Source organism: Eubalaena glacialis, chromosome 6 (genome assembly GCF_028564815.1).
Source record: "Eubalaena glacialis isolate mEubGla1 chromosome 6, mEubGla1.1.hap2.+ XY, whole genome shotgun sequence".
NCBI classification, from domain to species: domain Eukaryota; kingdom Metazoa; phylum Chordata; class Mammalia; order Artiodactyla; family Balaenidae; genus Eubalaena; species Eubalaena glacialis.
In genome coordinates, this window is record NC_083721.1 from 143,731,065 (window position 1) to 143,753,759 (window position 22,695).

At 37.1% G+C, this 22,695-nt stretch overlaps 1 protein-coding gene across 5 annotated transcripts in view; it reads right to left on the bottom strand.

Annotated features, from left to right (window-relative positions):
- TBC1D5 (TBC1 domain family member 5) overlaps window positions 1-22,695 on the bottom strand; it is a 542,652-nt gene that overhangs the window by 223,374 nt on the left and 296,583 nt on the right. For all 5 annotated transcript variants that reach the window (XM_061194718.1, XM_061194716.1, XM_061194717.1 and 2 more), the window contains 4 exons: window positions 12,100-12,202; window positions 5,371-5,459; window positions 3,768-3,818; window positions 3,604-3,673 (listed from right to left, as the gene is read on the bottom strand). In XM_061194718.1, the coding sequence (XP_061050701.1) occupies window positions 3,604-3,673; window positions 3,768-3,818; window positions 5,371-5,459; window positions 12,100-12,202 (313 nt within the window). The remainder of the gene's footprint in view (window positions 1-3,603; window positions 3,674-3,767; window positions 3,819-5,370; window positions 5,460-12,099; window positions 12,203-22,695) is intronic.

Consider the following 22,695-nt stretch of genomic DNA (forward strand, 5'->3'; position numbering starts at 1 on the left):
AATGCTAAACAGCATAGCTTATCTAACAGTAAAAAATCAAAAACAGTGAAGATAGAGTTAATGTAAAACACTTCCTTATCTTCAGGATTTCTTATTATAAAGAATGCTACTTGCATTTAACATATATGATCAAATGAGACAGCCACAACTACCGATAAAACTAGAAAACTTTTCTAACCACTTGTTAGTGGTATGCAAAGTGTGTTCTACAGATCAGTGCCAGGCCACAGACTGAGCAATGCAGCAAGATAATGATTTCACACCATTACGTAAACCAACACACTGCTTCCATCATCAAGAAAGTCTTATTATAAAAAGTATGTCGCTAAACTAGCCAGCATGCACGGTGATATGACTGAATTTTCTGAGGAACTAGAAGACCTGCACGATGGAGTGATACATTAATTTCTCGAACTTCTTTTTAAAAAGATGACTGAATCATGAAAAAGAACAAAAAGGGGAGGATGAAAAAGGGATTCACTAGATACGCTTTTTAGGAATATATTATGCACTGATACACACAAATAATTAATATAAATTCTCAGAGGTCACATCTATGTGTTCTTTGATAAAATAAATGTCTTTGTGCTGTCTTAGCCATTCTCATGACATGATTCAGTGAAAGCAACATGAATAAGTAAAAGTAAAAACTGGCAGCCCTCTCATTTTTATCATTCAGTTTCTCAGATGCTGTGAATCAGTTATAAAATACAAAATGACCACTGCGTAAAACGATCATGAGGCATGTTAATTAAATGTCTTCAAAAACTCTGCTCAAAATCTGATGTTCACATAAGTCTACGACTCCATCAGATCACCTGCTGAGAATATAGAGCTACTGTTCATCACACATGCTTACAGCAAGCTTCCCCTGTAACAACCCTTACGGAATGGAGCATGGTGATATACAGCTGGAGTAAGACTTCATCACCTAAGCTCGGGGAAGACAAACTTTCTCTGGAAAGAGCCAGATGGTAAACATTTGAGACGTTCCAGGTCATACAGTCTGTGCTGCAACCACCCAGCTCTGCCTTTGTAACGAGAAAGCAGCTGAAGACAGTAAGTAAACAAGTAGGCGTGGCTGTATCCCCACAAAACTTTTTTTATGGACATGGAAATTTGAATTCTATATAATTTTCATGTCACCAAATACTATTCCTCTTCTGATATTTTTTTCAACCATTTAATAATGTAAAAGCCATTTTTAACTCACAAGCTGTACAAAAACAGATGGCAGGCCAAATTGGCCTGCAGGCAGTAGTTCGCCCTGACCTTGACCAAAGGCATAAAAAGCATTAGTTATCCATCTCATTTGCTAAGAGACAGAGTGAAGGGACTGAGTAATACATGGTTTCTAACCAGAACTCATTCAATTATACTAACATAAAATAAATTAGTCATATAGAAAATAATATACCAAAAACTCTTAACAACAGCCCTTGCCAGAATAATTTGCAATTTTTCCAATATTGTGTAATAACAATGAAAAGACCATAATGATCGCTAAGTTAGCATATATGGTTGTTTAAAATGACAGTTAATTCGGCAATACCACTCCTAGAGATATGCCAAGAGAACTGAAAACATACGTTCACACAAAAGTTTGTATACAAATGTTCCTAGCAACATTATTCTTAATAGTCAAAAAGTGAAAAGAACCCAAATGTCACCAACTGAGGTATGGAAAAACAAAATGTGGCATATACCTATGCAATGAAACATTATTTAGCCCTGAAAAGGGATGAAGTACTGACACATGCCACAACATGAATGAACAGTGAAAACATTATGCTAAGTGAAAAAAGTCAGTCACAAAAGGTCACATATTGTATGATTCCATTTATATGAAATGTCCAGAATAGGCAAGCCCAAAGGAACAGAAAGTAGATTAGTGATGCCAAAGGCTCTAGGGAGGGGGAAATGGGGAGTGACTGCTAATGGGGCTAGGATTTCCTTTTAGGGTGTTGAAAATGTTTTGAAATTAGACAGTGGGGACATTTGCACAACCTTGTGAATATGCTAAAAACCACTAAATTGTACACTTTAAAAAGGTGAGGGCTTCCCTGGTGGCGCAGTGGTTGAGAGTCTGCCTGCCAGTGCAGGGGACACGGGTTCATGCCCCGGTCCAGGAGGATCCCACATGCCACGGAGCAACTAGGCCCGTGAGCCACAATTACTGAGCCTGCGCGTCTGGAGCCTGTGCTCCGCAACGGGAGAGGCCGCGACAGTGAGAGGCCTGCGCACCGCGATGAAGAGTGGCCCCCGCTCGCCGCAACTGGAGAAAGCCCTCGCACAGAAACGAAGACCCAACACAGCCAAAAATAAATAAATAAATAAATTTATTTAAAAAAAAAAAAAAAAGGTGAATGTTACGGTATGTTAATTATTTCACAACAAAAATTATAGTTAAAGAATAAGGGTAAGAGGGAACCCTCCTACCCTGTTGGTGGGAATGTAAATTGGTACAGCCACTATGGAGAACGGTATGAAGGTTCCTTAAAAAACTAAAAGTAGAATTACCATGGGATCCAGCAATCCCATTCCTGGGCATATATCCAGAGAAAACTCTAATTCAAAAAGACACATGCACCCTAATGTTCATAGCAGCACTATTTACAAAAGCCAGGACATGGAAGCAACCTAAATGTCCATCAACAGAGGAGTGGATAAAGATGTGGTACATATACACAATGGAATATTACTCAGCCATAAAAAAGAATGAAACTGGACCTACAGATTGTCATATGAGTGAAGTAAGTCAGAGAGAGAAAGACAAATATCATATGATATCACTTATACGCAGAATCTAAAAAAAGGGTACAAATGAATTTATCTACAAAACAGAAATAGAGTTACAGATGTAGAAAACAAACTTATGGTTACAGGAGGTGGGCGGGGGTAGGGATAAATTGGGAGATTGGGATTGACATATACACACTACTATATATAAAATAGATACTAATAAGGACCTACTGTATAGCACAGGGAACTGTACTCAATACTCTGTAACGGCCTATATGGGAAAAGAATCTAAAAAAGAGTGGATATATGTATGTGTATAACTGATTCACTTTGCTGTACACCTGAAACTAACACAACATTGTAAATCAACTATACTCCAATAAAAATTATTAGGAAAAAAAAGAAAGAATAAGGGTAAGAGAGAGTAAGGATAAATGGTATTGATGCTAAACATATAAATTCAATTTAGTGGTGCATTAGTAAAAGCAAAACAACCTATTTGACACAGAGTTTATCTACATACTTCCGTGCCTATCAACTCACCAGGACAGCACAGATCAAGTAGATAAATACTCTTTTCATTCAAAGTTTATAATAGTTTTTAGGAAATTATATTGCATGCATAATATACACACATATAAAAGAAAGTTTCTATTTATTTATATGAAAATTTTTATATTACCTTTGTAAATCTGTCAATAATTAGAGATATGATTTAGACCCCCAGTTCAAACTTACTCCACAGGTATCCTTATATTTTCATTTTTTTATAGTGATAATAATGGCTTTTATTCTCTATGTTGTTACTAAAATCATTTGTTCTCTCAAATATATTGAAAAGATCTGTACTGTAAGATTTACCTTTTGACCATCATGCTCAAAAGTAGAAAACCAAGGTTCAGCAGTTTCCATAAGTTGTGAGAACATTGCACTAAAAATTAGAAAAATAATATAACGCCAATGTTAAATCTCCATTAAAGTAAAAATGGCGTAAAAAAATAAAAACAGAAAGGTTTCGTACTTACTAGGCATCATGTTCCAGATACTCAGGGTTCAAGAGAGTTTTCATTTCCTCACTTAAAAAAGCGATACAATCAATCAGAATGTGTAATTTTTTAATTGAAGGAGATGCAGAGGTTGCCTTATTCTATACTCATAAGCCAACTTTCATATAATGTGTAAATGAAAAAAAGTTAGCCTTTTTTTAATAAAAAGAGCAACTCCATTAACAAATGAAGTCCTTTCTTTCTATAAAGATCAAAAACAAATTAGCTGCCTGTCTGTACCACAACAAGGCAACTATCTAATTATTCCAAATAACAAAAGTGAATGTGACAATACATTCCTTGAATGTGCCTGATCTAGAATCGACTGATTGTTCCACAATCTATCACGTGTCCAAAACGAAACAAAAAAATATATAGTTACTGGTCAAATATCCCATATTAAAACAGTAATTTATTTTCTTTCAATGGCTTCTATTTTTATTATGTTTTAACATCAATTAATCAGTGACAGTACCTCTTCCAAATCTATTTTAGTGCTGCTTTTACTTTATAGAGGATTGAAACAGTTAAAGAAGCATGTAGAACTCATTTAAAAGCTATTTTTTAAAAAAGCAATTTGCAATCATGTATATGTTCCTATGGAGTATATCCTGCATATGTGTTTTTAAAAAGATTAAACTGGCATGAAAACAGGATCCCAATACTAACTGCAACCTTATCATACTTCAGAATAACTGAGGCAATAGCAACTAAGATATGGTTACTATAGTCAGATCCAACAAATTTAGTATAATTAGAAAAACTCAAAGGGACTAGAAAATACTAATCTACAATATAGTGAACAAAAGTTGATTTGACAAATGCCCTAATATATGTTCAGCAAAATGGATGGCTACATTTGATGAATAAAGATCATACAGATAAACACATGAAATATTATATGTTAATCCGTTATTTTCGGCACAGAGAGAGGCTAGCCTGTGGAATATTCCTGAGGAAGTTTTATAATCCCTCAGCTCTCCATTCCCAAGATGCTTCCCGGCTGCCTCTCTGGCCCATCTAGTTAGGGTATCTTAAGTTAGAAAATAAATTCTAACAATCGGCCTAAGTTAAATACAGGATATACTAATTTATTATCTCCAGCAAATAACTTCAGTAATTGTATCTCAAAAACATGAGAAGTCATTTTGTTTCTTTATACTGGGGTGCTTTGGGGGACTGTTCTATTTATGAACTGAACTGAGTCTGGTGAGGACAAAATATCTCACACATGAGGTTCTCTTACAGCTTACTGTGAAAGAATGGGTCACTGGAGGATAGAACGTGTGAATATTAACAATCATCAGCACTTTGCCATTACAACAAAAATTTCCTCTTCTTGATCCATCAGTTACATGTCTTCCTTTGGTACAGCTCTAAGACTTGCAAAGATATTTAGAATTCCAAGTTTGCCCCATAGCTGAAATGGGATTACAGTTATTAAGCGGAATTAATAATCAGGCACGTGAAACACAACCCAATGTTTACAATTTACAAAATACCTTCAATATAAAAGGTGTTGAGGTTAAAAAAGGATTACAGCAGGGCTGACAAAATAGATGGAGCTCATATACAAACTTGCCTTGGCTGTGCAGACTCGCTGGCATGAAGAAAGGCTTGGTGGTCACAGTGGAGGGTGAAGACCATTGGAGCCAACAGCTCGTGCATGCCCTGAAATAGAGCCAGAGAAAGGGACGGGGGCGTGTCCGGACTCCACTGGTGGACAGAACGGGCTCAGCTAAGAGCCTCTGCAGCTGATCCCCGCCCCAGGCATTTTTGTATTATACAGAAGAGCATAAACATAAAAACCTACAAAGTGAGATTTTATTTAGTTTTAGAACTTGACTCCAATTCTACCACAGCAGGTATTCTTCTTTAAAACATGGAGAGCAGCTCTCTTTTAAATGACACAACAAACAATAAATCGGCACGGTAGACAACCTTGCACCTGTCAGTTGCTTCAGGATGTGTACTCATAAATATGAATTTCATTTATGCAAATTATAATCATATGCTACAGTGTAAAGATCTGCAGTAAGAAGGGCAACTAAGAACTGTAGACCTAAGGAAATTACATCCAATGTTTTCATTATATAATGGCTCAAAATTAGGATGTCTGTAGATTTAGGAAGAGCTGAAGTCAGCTAGCTGGAAATGTTGGATAATAAAAGAAACAACCTTTAGCAGGTATGAGAGAAAACAAAGTTTTTAAAGTACGATTTTCAACATGTTTAAGCCAAGATGGCCATCATTCTTTTTTCCTGTCTACTTCAACTATAAGGTTACTTTTCAACTCATTTAGTGATTTCACCAATACAACTTTCTTTTTCCTTATATTGTGTTCACCTGTGGATTACATACATAGGCATAGAAACAAAAAGGTATATTAGTTACTAAGTTGCCTTTCAAAGGGTATTATAAAAATCCATTATTTATCCATTCTTGTGAGGAAATAAGATATTCCACATCAGTGACCCGCCTTGTTAGTCGAGATTTTTTTCCGTACTTAGGCATCGAAAACATATTTTAGCAAGTTAAAAATGGACTGTACTCTTTTCTGCCTCTTAAAGTGAGTCACTATTTTCCTTTTGCCTACGATGATCTTTTACAAAAAAAGAAGACAAAACCCCGCCTCTACAGGAAATAACAATAAAATACTGAATCCGAGAGATGAGAGAGTTTTTGCCAGTGGGATTAGACAAAATCTCCTGTGATGGAAGGACAGCCACACGGACCTCTGCATGGTCTGGCAGCTCTGTGCTGTTCGTAGGACACTAGTTATTATCATAAAGTAATACAAAAGGAAACTCTGTCAGAGTTCATTTATAAGTTATCACTAGCCTTAAATGAGAAGGACTTAATTACATTTTTACAAAATAATTTATGATCCATTGACAATTTACTTGTGATTTGGGACAAATTACCACACATCACTTCAATCTTTTTAGGTGACCGTCTCCTACTAAACAAATCTTGAAAAGACTATTCCTTAGAAGAACTTGGTACACACCCATAAAGAATGGAATTAAGTGTTGCTAATGTGCTTTAAAATCATTATGAGGGGTTTATTCTTCTAGAATAATCTCAATTATCCCAAAGACCAAGTGACATAATTTTAATCATGAAAGTAATAGTTACTTATTGCACAGAACTACAGAATATCTAAAACAAAAACACAAACAAAAAGGAAGGAGGGAAGGCAGGAAGGAAGGCCAAAAGAGAAAAGAAAGAAAAATTAAAACTGTGATAGATATCTTTGCAATAATCTTTTTTGCTTATTTCTGATAATTTCCTTAGGATAAAGTCCCTAGAAGTAAAATTTCTGGGTAAATGAGTTAAAAAGACATTTGATATATATAATTAACCTGCCCTTTAGAAATAATTCCCTCACTTTAGGGCATAAAAATCACCACTTCACATACCCTCACCTTTATTTGTAGTGTTTTTTAAAAATCCTGTCAAATTTTACAGTCAAATAGTTGTTTTAACTTATTTAAATGCTAGTGAGGTTGAACACAAAGATTTCAGTGGCCATTTTTATTTAATGAATTGCCCATTTTCTCCTAATGAAGAGTCTCCCTTCTCGTGATGATTTGTAATAGTTCTTCAGCAATTCAGGAAATTAACCCTTAGTTATTTTTGTTACAAATACTTTCTCATGTTTATAACTTGCCTTTTAATTTTGATTATGTCATAGTAAAGCTGTATACTTTAAAACAGTCAAATCAATAAATCATCTTTCATGATTTCTTATTTTGCTTTTATGCCAAAAAGACCTTCCTCATATTGAGACTAGATTAAATATACAGGTTTCTTTTTTACAGCTAATTCTTTACCCACCTGGTATTTAATTTTGCCCTGAAGAATAATATGTATTTTTCCTTCCCAAAGTGTTAAACTAATTTATTGAATAATCACCACTTATTGAATAATCCATCTTCTCCCAAGAGTTCTGAAATGTCATCTTTATCATAAGCTGAATATTTAGCTCTCATTTTTTTCTGAGTTTTTACTGGTATTCCATTGGTTTATATACTCTTAACAGGAACTTTACTACTGTAATGACTTGAGCTGTAAAATACTCCATTTCCCCATATTTTCTATTCTTTTTCTCAAAATTATCTTGCCTATTCTAACATCTTTTCATCCAAATGAAAATGTAATTTAGTTACATAAAACACTTAACAAAATACTGCAATTTTTATTGCCATTGCATTAAAATTAACTTGAAGAAAATAGACTTAAGAACACCAGATCTTCCAATCCAAAAATATGTGGAACTGCATAGTTTTTATTAGGTTTCTTACTAGGCTTTGGTTGTTGGTGTTGGTGGTGGTGGCGGCAGTGATCTTCTGAATAGAACTCTTCCCTGCAGTATGTTTTCTAACTAATTAAGGCTGGTTTAATACGAAACGGTTCTTGTCTAAATGTATCTTTTCACCTTCCCTGAACATTCTCTTCCCTCTAGTTTCTGTGACACTCTTTTCTCCAGATTCTCCATGTGCTCATGCATCATTCACCTTCATTTATTCCAAAAATTATCTATTAACTACCTATGACGTGCTGGTAACACAAAAGTGAATGGAGTGGGCAAACTCCTGACCACTATGGAGCCTGCAGTCTAAACAGCAAGACACACAATAATAAAATGAGCACAAAAGTACTGTAGGTTATAAACTGGGACAAGTGATACATATGTGTATATGCATGCACATACATACGTAGACAAACCCAGCTCCTCCTACAGGCTCAGCACATACAAGGTGCTCACTGCATAGTGACTGAATGAATGAAATAGCTTCCACTCAATATAGTGAGGGGTAGATGTCTCATTTATCAACACAAAGGTAAAAGCTGAACTACGTACGATAAGATGAAAAATGGAAAAGAATCATCCTGAATTATATTTCAACATTTCCCATCAATAAATAAGTGCTTTTTGTATAATGGAAATTAAAAGAGTCCCCTGAATACCATTAAGACAATCTTTTACACATTCAGTGTTGACTTCCAACCAAACTAGGGATATTTTTCTCGAATAGACTTGTAAGAGATTACTGGTTTTACTCTCAATTCTAGACTAGTAAAAACCTGATTAATAATTACAAGTGGCAAGCAAATAGACATCTTTAAAGGAAGAGAACTATCTGGAAAGAATGATCATAAATTCAATGTGCTGTAAATCTGACAAAGCATAATGAAAAAGAATGTATTGTCGGTATACTTCTTGGTTCCCAAAATGTGGATTTTGCTTCCATCCACACCATCAGCATTTCTGCTTGCTTACAGCCTTTTCCCCTGCTGGATCCTTAGTAGTCTCTGCACTCCAAACTCATGCCAGTTGAAAAGAAAGGTAACAAAGTTTTCCTCATCAACAGCCTGTAGGCTCACAAAATTGAACCTGTTCTTTTATCTGCCTGTGTTCATTTAGCCCACCAAGCAGTCTTTATTAAAGCTGAGGCATCAGGCAGTCAAAGTTCATTAATACCATTTATATAATCTCTGCAGTTTCAATTAACTCAGCAAGACATTCTACTACATGATAACAGTCTCATTAATTCAATAAAATCCCATAACTATTAACAATATGGTCGATGTTAAACGGGGTGTCACCTAGTACACAATAATAGCTTTAACAGCTTGTGATGAAACGCAAGGTTTTTTCTTAAATTTGATCTGGCTCAAATATTCAGTCCTTTTACAGCAAGGGATTATTCCTCTGTAAAGAATCTATAGAATTTTTAACATGTACAGGGAGTAATTTAAATCTTAGAAAGTGATACCCAGGAGTAAATTAATAATACTTTCCTATTCAGTAATTGATAGACTTTGTCTAAATTATCAAGAGCCTGATCTGTTTATAGTCTTCCTCACAAAGGCAGTGGGCTGCGTGCCTCACAAACGGTGGACGGTGCAGTTACGATGTTTTTGTTCCTTGTCCATGGAACTTGTTTCCATTACTATAAGATTTCCTGAATCTAGATTTTTCTTTCTCTAAAGAAAAAGGGGAAACAAATGTATAACTTGGGATAATTTTATTCCGACTTGATTCGTTATCATCAAATCTTTTACTGTGAGATATTTCCAAATATCTGAAAGAGAAGAGGGCACACTGAGGAGACAGGCTTGATGACAAAAGCCAACACAATGAGAAGAGGAGAAGAGAAAAACAGAAATAAACCTGGATCATTGGTGAAGAGCCTGAGGTACTGAACTAACAAATGCTGCGGAACCATTCTGCCCCTGGACTTCTTGCAAAGTGTGTTAATAACATCCTTAGACTGTAAGTCATTCTGAATGGAATTTTCTGTTATTTGCTTCCAAAAAATCCTATATTGATTGAGATTTATTTTCTCCCAGTCTCCTTTTTGGTTTGTTTTTGGTCTTTGCACTTTATATCTGACCTGAATAGCCTGTCTTGCTTGGGAAGACCTTTCCTACCCTGAGATTATAAAAAAAAAAATTCTCCTAAATGTTTTTTCCAGAATTTTTATGTAATTTTAGTTTTTATAATTATATTTTTACTCCGTCTGGAATTTCTTCTCCCAATAATGGTATAATTTAATCTTTTTTATATGGAAAGCCAAATACAGCAAGTCAATATCCTTTTCCCATTGAAAGAAAACGTCCTATCTTATATGAAGATCTCATTTACAACTGAACCTGTTCTTAGCTTGTTCCACTGATCTATTTCTCAGTTCCCACATTACTGTCACATTGGTTTGATCACAGAACATTTATAACACTTTTCAGACCTCCCTGTGCCATTCTCCCCTTCCCCTGAATTCTGTGGCAGCTCCAACATATTTAATACTGACTGTAGCAATGATCACCATCACAGCTACCAACATGAACTCATAATGAGCACTACACGTTTTTAACTCTACAAAGTCAATACTATTATTGCCCTCATCAACAAAACTAAGGATTAGAAAAGTTACACGTGTATATTGTCTAAGACAAGGTAGCTACTTAAAGTGTTGGAGCCGAGATTCAAATCAAGGAATCTGAGTCTAGAGCCAGTGCTCTTAACCACTAAGCTGTGTTATCACCATTAAAATGACTATAAAGCTTCTTGGCATGAAATTTAAAATCACTGTGCCCGGTTTTTAAAAACCGTATCTCTCACTTAGACTACCACTGGAATGATAACACACTTATATATTAATTTGGGAAGAAGTAATATTTTTACTTAATGTCTTCCCACCTAAAAATACGTTATCACTTTTCTATTTATTCAACTCTTGCTCCAATAACGTTTATAGTTTTCTTCATATAGCTTTTGTTTCTATATTATTACATTTATTTTTAGACATTTTATAGTTTTGGTTGCCATTATGAGTAGGATATATTTTTCCATTTCCCATTCTAAAAGCTAAATATCACCATGTAATTAATATAAAGACATATTACTAGTATCGAAACTAAGATAAAATTAGTTCCCTTGGATATTCTATGTATACAATAACAAATACGTTATTTAGGACAACTGTAATATGACTTGATTTACTATCTTTAAACGAATCAAGTTTCTCTCAAATTAAATACACTGCTCTCACCATGCAGGTGTTTTCTGTTATATTACACTGAATTTGGGTTGTCATCAGTTAGATGTCATAACTTTGGATTGTTGGAGAACGTATTAATATAGTTTGAATTCTCATTTAATATGCATTTAGAGAAATACATAAAAATATCTAACTTTGCTTATTTTTATTGGAACCCCATAAGGTTAAGTGCAAACCTAGATACTTCTTTATGTATTAAATAAAAAATTTACATTTTGAAAAGAATAAACATAATCCAATAATCTTCTTTAATAACGAGATGAATTAAACATCAAGATCACAAGAATATCATATAAATTTCAGAAAGTTTAAAGGAACTTTCTGCAGTTATATTACTGGTAGATTTTGAAGAGTAAAAGGACATTTGATTATTCTCTACATGACATGCCAGATATTTATAAATGCTGTACTTAGAAACAATATTTATATATACAACTCTGAAAAGTTTTATTACTAGATTGCCTTCAAAGATGCTGTTTATAAACAAACTCCCAAAAGTTGAAAGCAAAGATTGAATGCCTCATAGAAGACAATTTGGTGGAATGTCTTATAATAAGGAAGAAGCATATGTGCGTCAATGAGCTTACCTTTCTCACCATGCAGCTGACAAGCAGCTCTTTGATTGCTTTACTATTATGATGCAACTTTGGATACAATAAAGGCTACATTATTGCTCTATCATTTGTCAAGCTGTATAGAAAATTCTGAGTCAATGGATGCCACCTGTACGATATTTTCATTACCTGTTTATAAAGCAACTGCTCGTTTTCTCTAGCATAACAGAAAAGAACATCTGTAAGAATTTTTCTCACATTTTCTTGTTGGAAAAACTGCATTTCAGGAAACCTGAAAAAAGAAAACACAGGATTGAAATCGACTAGCACAATTCCAAGAATTACCCTCAAATTCTCATCTCTGAGAGGTGCCATGGGTGGCTTTTGGTTTTAGTACAAGTCTGTATTTGCCAGGCAACTTATGCCATAGGTGGGACTCATGTGTTAAAGAAAAAAGGGCAAGAAAAAGGAAAACTACTGGATACCCTTCAACATCTACATATTTCAAATGTCTTCATATGTAAACGTCATCATATGTATGATGAATATAACAGTTTTTAAGCAAAACAAATCATAGCCTGTGCATTTGGTGTGGGGATTGCTCTGTTTTACCCCGTTTGGTATACTGTGATTTTGTAAGTACCAACTTTGTGAAAAAAAATCATTATCCTATTTTTTTTTGATGCAAATATCATGATTTAAATTATTATACATGACCACACCATTAGTTTTATCTGATTAAAACATAGACTTCAAATGGACCGAGTTAGTCAGTATTGCTTAAATGATTTCTGGATCAAAAATTCTACCAGGTGCTTTGAGGTAATGTGAAATACAAAAGGGCAAGAGTATCCACCTGAAAGGAGCTTATATAGTTGTTTATAATGCAAGAATTTACGACTGCAACAACCCAAAGAGCAAATACAGAGCAGTGCAATACACAGTGAATATACAGTCGACCCTGTGGATCCCTGGGTTTCGAATCTGCAGACTCAACCAACCATGGATCAAAGATGTTTGGGGAAAAAAAATTCCAGAAAGTTCCAAAAAGCAAAACTTGCATTTGCCAGCATGCCAGCCACCATTTACGTGGCATTTACATTGTAGTAGGTATTATAAGAAATCTAGAGATGATTTAAAGTATATGAGAGGATATGCATAGATTATATGAGAATATGACTCCATTTTATACAAGAGAGTTGAGCATCCATGGATTTTGGTATCTGCGGGAGTCCTGGAACTAATCTCCTATGAATACCAAGAGACAAGCCTATAAGGGAAGAAGGAATGCCATCTAGAAATAAGCAGTCAAATGGGTTCAATCACAAAAGGTTTGAACAAGAATTTATAGGAGAGGAGGAACATGGAACATGTGTGGGAAAAGTAACCAAATCAGAAGGAAAGCTATGAAGACACAGAAGGCAAAAAGTATTCCAAATGTAGAGCACTGTATGGTATTAGTAATGCAAAAGGAAAGTATCAATACTTCCATGAAGTACTGCCACTTGGCAGCAGGACAACAGGACAGAAGAAAAGGTGGGAGGTGTAGAAAAGAGCTTTGAATGCAGTATTTACAACTGAGGAAAAGCAACAGAGCGACTCTACATTTCTGAACAGGGAAGTACCAAAGAAGACAGTATTTGAGTAACTCTAAGTGGGAATAAGCCTGCAGGAGGAGAGAGTGCAGAAAGGAGATAAGAGGACATTATACTGAGGTTGAGAAGAAAAGCCGGAGTTCAGATTCCTGTTGCATAATTGCTGGCTGTGTGACCTTGAGTAAATGGCTGCTTAACGGCCTCATCTATAAGTAGGGATAATAATACTGATCTTGTGATCAAGATGAAATAACGTGAAAGCACCAAGAACAGCGCCTGGCAGCAGACGTTCAGGAAGAGAGGTGATGGCTAGTCTCTGAGTACTGGTACTTTAGGTGATGAAGATGTGAATGAGGTGGCTTTGGAACTAGAAAACATGAGAATATGTAATATGCAAGAGGCTGAAAAGGAGGAGCGCCTAGAGCACGGAGGCACAGGGCATCACGGAAACAGAAAAATGCTCCTTCGTTAGTCTCGTAAAGGCAGCAACGGTTGTTTTATTCACATTCTGATGGTTTACTGCTTCCTATTTCTGGCGACCTCTGCTATTTTCTGCTTCCTTCTGATCCTCTTCGGGCACCCCGTGAGAGTCAGAACTTTCTCTCCAGTTCAGGCTGGGATCCTGGGTGGACTATGCTAATGGTTTGTGAAGCATCTCTTTCCTGGGCCTAATTTTTATAATAAATTACAGCCTGTTTCATCTTCATCTGTTCATTTGACTTTTGCTTGAAATTCCCTTGGATGTACAATTTGTCCCCAGACACAGGTATCTGACCTGTTCTCTACCAGCAAGGAAGCCTCTCTTTGGGGGGCCGGTAATCAACAGTCCATGGGCCTGAACAAGGTCATCTCAAGTCCATGCATAAATCTTAATGTGATGGCCCTCCAGACAGCCCAAACTCAAGCTCAGCAGTCTGACTAGGCATACGTGACCATAGCTCCTAAAGAGGAGAGAAATTACCTGAAAGCAGATTCAGAGCAAGAATAATAACTATATCTTAGAAGCCAAAGAAGTTCCAGAAAGGTGTCAAATGCACTGAAGCAGGAAAGAAACAGAAAAACTTGTTAAATGACTTATTTGGGACAAAAGAAAGCTGCTAAAACCTTTAGATAGTCAAATATCCCAAATTAGAGTAATCAGGATGAAAGATAGGTAAGTAGTTAATAAAATGCTGGACAGAAATTTCTTGGGAAAACTTAGTCACTAAAGTAAAAACAGAGTAACCCTTCTGAGATGAAATCGTTTCCCCTCCTTCCTCATCAGATGACTTAAATCTAGCCCTGTCGTGAAGTAGGCTTCCTGTCCCAGGATCTGGACAGATCACACGGCTGAGTGATTTTGTGTGTCCCCTTCCATAACTATGCTTTGGAAATTGTCTATGAACACTGGCACCACCAAATTCCCTACAGTCACTGCAATCTGAATGGACTATGGGAGAAAGTACTAAAACCTACAACATTCACTTTGTAACAAATATCCATGAACTATATAAAGTAAGAATTTAATACCTTACTACTAAAAATGTAAATTATATTACATATCAATTCACAGTTTCATTTAAATGCATACTAACCACTCGCAAGACTAAAAACTAGAGAGCTACAAGAATCAAATTGCAGGTAGATAATTTAAATTACCCACTTTTAGCAAATACCCAATCAACTGAAAACGCGTATTAGGCAGGCAGAGCATACCTATGTGATGGCACACCATCCACAATTCTAGTCTACAATGCTGAAGGGTCAATTTAGGAAGTTTCAGGATATCCTCTTTTTTAGAAAAGTGTGAGGTGTTCTCCAAATTCTGATGAAGAATCCATAGCATCAAACAGGTAACATGGGAAAGATTTCAGAAGAGTTCCAAAAAAGAAACAAAAGTTTATGGTATTTTCAGAAGCTGGAAAAAGAGATGACATTCAGAGAAGTTATAAGCTGAAAGAGTCCAGTTCAGAAGGTAACAGGTAAGGAGAACGGAAGCAGAGAGATTAATACCTGCTCCAGTATATCTGGGTAGTTAGCAGGTTAGCAGTACTTCCCAACTGCTTTGCTAAACAATGTGTCAGAGATATGCATTGAAGTAAAATTCCATGAGTTTAGAGTTACACAGAAGAACCTAGGTCACAAGGTTGATGAATATACCTGAATAATAACATATTTCCTACAACAAATACTTGGTTTCATATTAACAGGCTTCAAGTGAAAAGGCATTCCATCTATAGGAATCAGAAATAAAAGGGAGAAAAGTAGTGAGTAGGTTCTCTAGGAATAGTGATAAGCAGCTTTGATGATAGGTTTTAAGTTTCAAAATAGCTTCCCTGACATCTGGTGTTGATTCAGGGCAGGTAATTTGAACAGTAGTCTAACCCGAATATCACTGGAAAGGCAAATCTGGTTTTGAGACAATAACAAAAATCACAGAATACAGACCGAGGCTGGAGTCAACAACTGTGAAGATTTTGAAAAATCAATAGTGACTCTACAATTTCACGCAAAAAAGAGAAATGGTAGTATATTCATTAAATATGAGATAGAGAAAAAAAAAATTTAGGATTGAAGCTAGAGACATCTATGATTCACTCAAGCCAAACTATCTGATAGGAAAGTAAAAGGAGAAAAGAATCACAATAAATGGGAACTGAAGATAAATTCTAAATTATTATTAGAAAATGAAAGTCAAGAGAAGTAATTCCTGCATTTGCCCAGAAATGAAAGTGGAGATGGTAAACAGGTGAGGATGAAACTCTGATAGAGATAAAAAGCAAAGAGAAATTAATATTAAAGTATTCCATGATGTGATTTAGACTAATACCATCGAACATTTTTACCTGATGGAAAAAAAGGTGATAATTCAGTTTTAACTTAATTGATCAATATTTAAAATGCAGGAGTTTCTCTCTCAAGATGTGTACAGGTATTAAATAGACAAATTTTACACGGTGCAAACTAACATCAAGAGATATAAAAGTCTGCTGTCTGCGTTTTGGTTTGTATCTTGAAATAACCCCACATTCATAGGCAGTATAGTTTTCAACTTAAGTTTTAAAAAAATCTTTCATTATCTAAAATCTTTCATATATAATCTTTTCATTATAATCTTTCATTATAAATTCCAGCATTTATAAAGAGACAATAGTAGACTGAATTGCAGTGTAGCCATCGCCCAGCTTCACCATTAATCAGTTGTTTTTTTTTTACATATCCTCCTCTCTCAATGTTGCATTTTGAAGCAAACCTGAGACATCACTACACCTGTAATATTGCAGTGTGTATTTCCAAAAGATAAAGACTCTCTAAAAACATAACCATAGCACCACTTTAACACTATAACTAATAAAAATAATCGATTGATTAAATCAAATATACAATCAATGTTCAAATTTCCCTAAAAATCTTTCAGTTTGTTTCAATCAAGATCCAAGAATTTACACTGCAATTTGCTGATATATCTCTTAAGAGTTTTTTACTCCATAGACTTGCCCCTCCCTCCCTCCTTCCCTTCCTTCCTTTCTTCCTCCCTCCCTTCCTTCCCTTCATCTCCTTCCTTCCTTCCTTCCTCTCTCCCTCTCCCTCTTACAATGTATTTGTTAAAGAAAGCAGGCTCTTAACCCTGTAGAAACTTCCCACATTCTGAATTTTACTTATTGTTCCTCCATTTTGTTACGTAACACATTCCTATCCCCCCGCTGTATTTCCTATAAACTGGTAGGTAGGTCTAGAGACTTCATCAGGTTCAGGTTCAACTTTCAACAAAAACCTTCATGGGTGGCACAGTGGCTTTAGTACATGTTCACGAATTCTTTGGCACTCCTCCCACACAAAGGCGGATGAGCCTAACTTCCCTCCCTCTGCAGATGCGCTGTCCTCAGTGACAAGCTTCTCACAAAGAGAAGACAGCACAAGTGACGGTGCGACACAGCTTCTGTCTGCCTCTCCGTCCGGACACATCGTGGAACCCAGACGCTGTGCTGCTAGGAAGTCAAGCAGCTACAGGAGAGGCCGTGGGGAGGCGTTCCAGCCACAGCTCCAGAGGTCTCTGCTGAGAGCCAGCTTCAACAGCCAGGCAGGAAAGTGAACACATCTTCCAACGATGCCAGTCCTTAACCTTCAAGCTGGCCTGGCCAACACCATGTGGCACAGAGACAAACTGCCTGCTCAGCCCTACCCAAGTTGGAGATTCATCAGCAAAATTAATTCTGCTGTTCTTTTAAGCTTTGGGGTGGTTTACAATGCAGCAATAGCTAACGGGTACAGATGGTACTGTGTACTTCCATCAGGAGGCATACATTTTTAGCTTCTCTCTCTTTCTGTGATGATCGATGATCATTGCCTAGATGTATTAATTCATTAGAGGTGGTAAGATGGCAAGACTACAGCTCTATCCTTTTTTCTTTCATTATTATCTAAAATACATATGTAAAGAAAAATTTACCCATGTAAAGAAAAATTTACCCTTGTCAATTTTTAGTTATCCTGAAGTACAGATCACTATAATTTTGAAAAACATAGTTGGTTTCCATTATATTTACTCATGGATGCTTGTGGACATCTAAGCTCTATGAATGATAAATGGCACTAATTCTGTCACGAAAGTAGGTTATGATAACCAGACTATTCTATTTGCCTTTTGGATATCTTCCCATGCAACTGCAGCATATGGGAACAAGTCAGGAGGTGAGGGATGGAGTACAGCTAAACAACAACGTCAGACCCAGTAACCAGGAACCCAGGTGCCTGATGGGAGCTAACTGGAAAGACGTAGAAACTTCGCACAGGGCTGTGGTCGCTCATAACACAGACAGAGGATGAAGGGAAGCTAGGCAAATATCTGGGGTGTCTATGATGGAGAGTTCCTCAGACAACAAAGAGACAAAAAGAACATTTCCTAAGCAAGAAAAGGGTTAAGAAAAGAGTGAAATGACAAAGGGCTTTGTCACTGCATAATAGTACATAATTAGGTAATTAGAAGTATTAAAACAGACACAGCACTGGGCCCAGCTGAATTACTGAAGATGCAAGTATTCAATAAGATGCCCCAAGGGAAAAAATAAAGCCCTCGGGGAAGGTTTATAGTCACGCAGGAGGATGGAGCAGCACAGGAGGGCCTGAAGGAACAATAACCGATGCTATGTCGGTACTTTAGAACCAGAACTTCACTACCAGCGTCCATCTAAAACTTAAAATGAGCAGATGAAAACTCCCTAGAATACTATTAAACACCAAAATAACTATAATACCTTTCTCTGGTTTGTTGTTTTATTAAAGGAAAACTGAAAAAAAAAAAAGAATCACGCAAAAACCATAGAGGAGCAATTTGATATAAAATGAAAGGACGCACACTACATATTTTTTATTCCTGTCCTCCCTACGTTGGTTGATGATTTCACCATCCCCCCTATTCAACCAAATCTGCTTTCTCCTCAGTCCAGGCACACGGCAGGACTGAACTTCCCAGCATCCTCTTCAGTGAGCTGTGGCCACTGGGATGGGAGTGGCCATGACATGTGACCACAAAATTCACACTTCCCTCAGCCCCCATCAGGCCGCATCCACATTTCCCCTTCCGGCTGGACAGAATGGAAAAGGTCATCTGGGAAACTTGGGAAGCTACATATGGATTGTGGTGGTTTTAAAAATACATCTGCCAATTCTTTAACACACTGCCCTTCCTCCTTGGATTGTTTGCTTTAGGGGAAGAATCCTCTGGAGAAAAGACACTTAAGCAGTGCCATGGCGAGACCCACATGGAGAGGAACCCACAGGGACGGGTCCTCCAGCCCTCATTAGGCCCCCACACGACCGCAGCTCCAGCTGACACCTGACTGCAAGCTCAGGAGAGACCCCTGAGCCAGGACCACAGCTGCTCCCAAACTCCTGATCTCCAGCAACTGTGAAATACAATACATGATTATAGTTCCAAGTGATTACATTTTGGTTGATGTATTATGCAGCAAATAGATGATGAACAGAGGTTTGGATACCTGAAACTGGGCTGTTTTTAAAAAAACAATAAAATATGTGGTAGAGGTGTCTACAGGACTGGACAGCAGCTGGAAGGACCTTGCGGAGACCTCAGTGAAAGACTAAAGGACCCGAAAGAGACGATTAGCCAGACAGCCCATGAGGCTGCCAGTGAGGGCGTAAATCAAAGTGAGGAGAACATCACAAGAAAAGTGGAGAGAAAAGATTCCTTATTATGTACTGACAACACAGCAGCCTCTAGTTGTGTGGAATACTGAAAACGTACCTGATACACTGGGTGATCCAGCCAAGGAGACTGCCCAGGCAGTGCTGCAGCTGCTGCCGGGTGCTGCTTGTTATTTACAGTAGAATGGAAAAGGAGGAAAGCGGAAGAACTGCTCAACACAGAGGCGCTGGGACTTGCTGGGCTTGAAAATACAACCTGTTCTCCTTCTCATCCTCTCTAGTCACAAATGAAGCCTTAAGACACTGCTTCTGGGCAAAGATCGAATGTAAGACACAGTCAGAAAAACAAGGTCTGAAGATGAAACCAAGGGTGTGAATGTAAAATACTTTAAGATCTCAGAAAGCTCTAAAGCACTGCATCAGAGAACCCTCCTGTCAGACAAGACACCCTGATGCCCTGGAAAGATCTAAAAATCATGCCCCACAGAGCCTTCGGCAGCCAGAGGTCAGGGACGCTGCTGCTTAACACCCCACTGCGTGGGACAGCCTCTCACAACAGAGAATTAATTGGTCCAAAAGGTCAATACTCCCAAGGGTGAGAAACTCTACATTAGAACATATGAACCCTGAGGGCAGAAACAGTACCTATGTACTGAACCTCTAGAACTTTCTGAATAAGACTTGAGACAACACTCATGCTTTCATGTCCTGTGCGCTCCACAGAGTGCTCTGCATACAGAAAGAATTTGATAAATGCTTCTCGAACTGAAAAAGCGTTAAATTCAGGCAAACTAGATTAACATAACATGTTACAGATCTGTGGAAAGACCTGGAGTCCCAGGTGTTATTTCCATTTCGGCCGTTCACAAGTTGTATTTTCTTAAGTCATTCTTTCTGAGCTTCAACTTGACGCGTTTGCAAAATAAAAGGACTTAAGTAGATGACTACCAATGACACAAATGCCTATTATGGATGCCGGGTACTGGGGAATATGAAAGATATAAAACAGAAAAACTAAGTACTTAAGAAAATCTAGGCGAGAAAGCAGACATTTTACAGATATTTTTAAAAGGAAGATATTACAATAAAATACGCAGGGTCTACAACAGAACAGAAGAGGCACTATTTTCCTTATCGGGATCCTCAACGTCCGGAATAGTAGCTGCTACATAGTAATTTCTCAAGTAGTATTTGTTGAATGAGTAAATGAATCTACACACCTACAAATAAACAAACCAATGAAAAATGAGAATGAAATCATGAACTCAAGGACTGGAGGTGAAAAGGCAAAGCATAACAAAGGCCAGACTACAGTTCTGCTACCTTTGTTTTTTGCAACTAATGAATATATAAGCAACATATAGCTTTCACAGGCCATAAACTGGAGGTGAACAGAAAGAAAGTAGGAATCTGTTGTGATGACAAGAGTGTGATCTAGCCCAAGAGGATAGCAGAAAAATCTCCAAGAGCCTAACAGGGAAGGTGGGAATTTGAAATCGCCATACAGGTGAGAAGACAAACCAGAAGGGTTAGGATGACAGGAAATATCAAAGAATGATAGTGAGGACAGGGCAGCTGAGGCTGGACTTTCAGGGAGTGGTATCTGTCACCATCCAAATAGAGGTTTCCATCCAAGGTTCTTTCTAGTTCTCCAATGCCCTGAATTAACATAGCAAGCAAGCCCTCTACCCCACTGCCGCTCTGTCTCAAATTAAAAAAAAAAAATCTTTTTACTGATACCATAAAGGTGAAAAATTAAGAAAAAAAATAGGTAGATAGAAATATGCACTTTAAGTGCAAGGCCTTGTCACACTGAAAATACAGACTTTATTTTGCACTTTTTCAGCAATTAAGAAAAAATTTTAAAGCAATTGAAAGCATTTACCCTTGAAGTACTTAAGCGGTGTCAATTCCAAATGTGTGAAAGTTCCGATAATACTGTTACCCTACTGAACAGGCTAGGGCAACTAGGAATGTTTCAGGATGAGGCATTACTTTGCCACGCCCCCAGACTTTACTTTTTAACCTTCTCATAATCAATATGTGAACCCACAACTACAAATAGTGCTAAAAATTTTTGGCGTAATTTACAACGAGGAGGACCTCAAAAGTAAAACTTCTTCTGGTCAGCTGCTCAGAGTAATGTAACTCTGCTGCCACTACATGGACCACTGCTCCCGAATTCCACAGACAGGGAATGCCAGGATGCTAATCAAAGCACCACAACTGCAGCAAATACACCTATATTTTCACTCAAATACTACAAAATTTTTTTAAAGTTTAAAAATATCCCATAAATTGGAACAAATGTGTGGTAAGAATCTGCATGCTTAAATGGAACAGAAATGAGAAAAATACACGTCAAAAACATGAGCAGTACGGGAAAATACACATTTCTAAATATATATATGCAACCATGAGAATCCAATATTTTGTTTTTACCTTAAGTGTTGTCAAATGCGGAAGGACTACAGGCCATTTGACAGAAGAATTGTTTCTTGTGTTCCTGAAAATTTGTTTCTCCCCCTCTTTAATATTTAGGAAACACACACACAGGTTGCCGACAACTCACAGAGAGCGGCTTGTGTTGTAGTTTTCACTTTCGCGGCTGTGAACAAGTGCATATGCGAAGGCTGGTCGTGAACGCACAAGCATGTACTGTGCCTGCATCAAATAAAATCACAACACACACCAAGTACAGCCACTCATTCGTGTGTGCCTGCAGTCCACCTCGAGGAGACTGAAAATATAAATACAAGCTGCTATTTTGGTGTGATCACACGAACATGGCAGCTTGTGTGGGTTTTTTTCTCTGTAACATTTTAACACTGGGCAGATTGTCTGCATTAACACACACCAAAATCAATTCTGCTCCGAAATTGCTTGTAAAAATCTTCTTTCCCTGAGGAATTTGGTTTTTATTTAAGTAAAAAAAAAAAAGAGGCTTGGAGGAAACTGTGTAAAAGATAAAAGATACCAACATTTAGGGTATCTTAACTTTGTAAAGTGTGACACTCCATGTTGGACGAGGGAATAGGCAGTACTT